This window comes from Nanorana parkeri, unplaced genomic scaffold (assembly GCF_000935625.1).
Source record: "Nanorana parkeri isolate BGI_ZX_2015 unplaced genomic scaffold, ASM93562v1 scaffold1316, whole genome shotgun sequence".
Taxonomy (NCBI): Eukaryota; Metazoa; Chordata; class Amphibia; order Anura; family Dicroglossidae; genus Nanorana; species Nanorana parkeri.
This window is the reverse complement of record NW_017307584.1, coordinates 322,659-324,892: the sequence shown is the minus strand read 5'-3', so window position 1 is coordinate 324,892 and position 2,234 is coordinate 322,659. Positions and strand designations below refer to the sequence as shown.

Here is a 2,234-nt window from a genome sequence, read left to right as displayed (position 1 = left end):
CCTCCCCGGCTCCCCTGATGGCCCCCGCACGCCGGCTCCCTGAATTGTCCCCTCTCCTGACATTTCTTCTCTCCGCTGATGATGTGCGTTTCTCTCCAGGTGCTCCGGATTTGGAAGAAGGAAGATGTCAGATTGGATAAGGTCTTCAAAACAACGGTGCGTTTATTTCTCCTCCATGGGACAGATGTTGGCTTTATCCTTCTCTTCACGTTCCACTCCAACCTTACACTGAAGGGAAAGGAGAAGCCGCAGACTGATGAGCTCATCTCTCTGTCACTCCGCTTTCTCCTCCTATCACCATGTTCCTTGTGCTGCAGACCTGATTGGCCCCTTGTGTTGCTCCCTCTCTTTCAGTGTGAGCTGTGCTGTACAGGGACTACGAGAGGCCGATGCCAAGTCCCTTTTAGTCACTTACATTGCTTACATTTATCTAATACATATAATGATGTAGGGATCGGTACAGAGCTGCATTCATCTGTCTTATGTCAGCCTGGTGTTCAGTGTTGATGCTTTTCCTGGGAAGACATCGTCCTCATCATCATCCTCCTCCTCCCTGAATTATCACATACAGTGCAGAGTGCAGGAAGCCGGCCTTGGATGACCTCACTTATTTATAGGGATGCGCCGATCCGGCTTTTTTTTGTTGTTATCGAGTAGGAGAAGCGATCTCTATCTTTCGGTACTCGCCGATACCGAGTACTTCCGCTAGCATGGAGCCGACTTCCCGGGCAATCAGGAAGCCAGGTGGCGTGTCATTACACGGTGCCAGGCTGCCTGATTGACCGGGAAGCCGGCTCCATGTTCCCGCGCGGCACTGCCGGTCATAGGAAATCCTCTGACTGGAAGTTTCCGAGGAAGGTATCGGAGCGTTTGGGTCAGCACTCGCTTAAATACTCTGCATTGGCACCGATATTAGTACTACATTGTTTTCATTGAATCCCTAAAGACTTTCATTGGAGGGATTGGCTTGTAATTGCCATGAAGGTGCGGCTGGCTCCCCCGATGCCCCCCTCCACGTGCTGGCTCCCCCGATGCCCCCCTCCACGTGCTGGCTCCCCCGATGCCCTCCTTCCCCGCGCTGGCTCCCCAGATGCCTACACTTCACTGCTGACTTGTGTGCTGAGTTACAAACCCCCGCCGGTGTTCAGCATGTCTCAAGCTGTGTGACCACTCTAGAGATCCCGGCTGTCATGTTATAAATCCTCCGTGTTTCCTCCACCCGCAGCTCTCGGCAGAGGTTTGCCGAATCCACAGCCTTCCAGGCGCCGAGCCGCTTGTACTGTTCCGCCGTGGAGCCGTCCGCTACTTAGACACGCTGCTCCCGGATCCTCGCCAAGAAATAGAGAATGTCTTAACACAAGAGGAGGCCATCATGTATGTATGAGGCCGAGAGGCCGCTCTGTGTCGGGGTTTGGATGGTGGCGTGTCCTCCGATGCCAATCTCACCATTGTCTTCTGTTGTCTTCTAGTTGGTCGCAGATGTTTGTGGAGGATGGGCAACCCCTAGTAATGTTTATTACAGAAAAGGTAATGTAGTCTCAGACCTCCAAAGTCTCTCCACGTTTTTCAGGAAGAGGATCTTCTTCCAATTCTTCCAAGGGCCAAGACCAGCATACCAACAATCATAGGGTGGGGGAGGGGGAGATGTCATCGCTTATTACTGCCTTGGATAAACTCTAATGTGTCCTTTTGCAGGTTCCAGATTTGTATGTAAACGTTTGGAAGGCGCGTTTCCGTGTTCCTCTGAGATATAAGCTGCAGGCGATCCAAGAAGAATCCCATGTACTGAACTTCACTGCAAATGTGAAGAAAAATGCCGCGTCCCTATTGATCTTATGTGAGTATAAAGTCCCTCTGTGAGGTGATGTGCTTCACAGTCATGTTTCTTCTATAGGCGGCTTTCAGGCTTCGCCATCCACTGGCTTCTCTTCATTGGAGATATCCGATCGCTGTAGTTCCTCCTGTCAGGCTCCCCATACCTTATTATAAGTAAGAATTCTAGCAAGGATGGTGGGGGCCCCTCATAATGGGCACAGCGGGTGTACAGACCCGGGAACTCAGCACAGGGATGGTGGGAGCCCCTCATAATGGGCACAGCGGGTGTACAGACCCAGGAACTCAGCACAGGGATGGTGGGGGCCCCTCATAATGGGCACAGCGGGTGTACAGACCCGGGAACTCAGCACAGGGATGGTGGGAGCTCCTCATAATGGGCACAGCGGGTGTCCAGACCC

General features: G+C 52.5%; 1 protein-coding gene across 1 annotated transcript in view; it reads left to right on the top strand.

Annotated features, from left to right (window-relative positions):
• NOL11 (nucleolar protein 11) overlaps positions 1-2,234 on the top strand; it is a 19,382-nt gene that overhangs the window by 1,254 nt on the left and 15,894 nt on the right. Inside the window, exons 3-6 of the mRNA XM_018569274.1 lie at positions 100-156; positions 1,226-1,374; positions 1,470-1,527; positions 1,696-1,837. Of these exons, the coding sequence (XP_018424776.1) occupies positions 100-156; positions 1,226-1,374; positions 1,470-1,527; positions 1,696-1,837 (406 nt within the window). The remainder of the gene's footprint in view (positions 1-99; positions 157-1,225; positions 1,375-1,469; positions 1,528-1,695; positions 1,838-2,234) is intronic.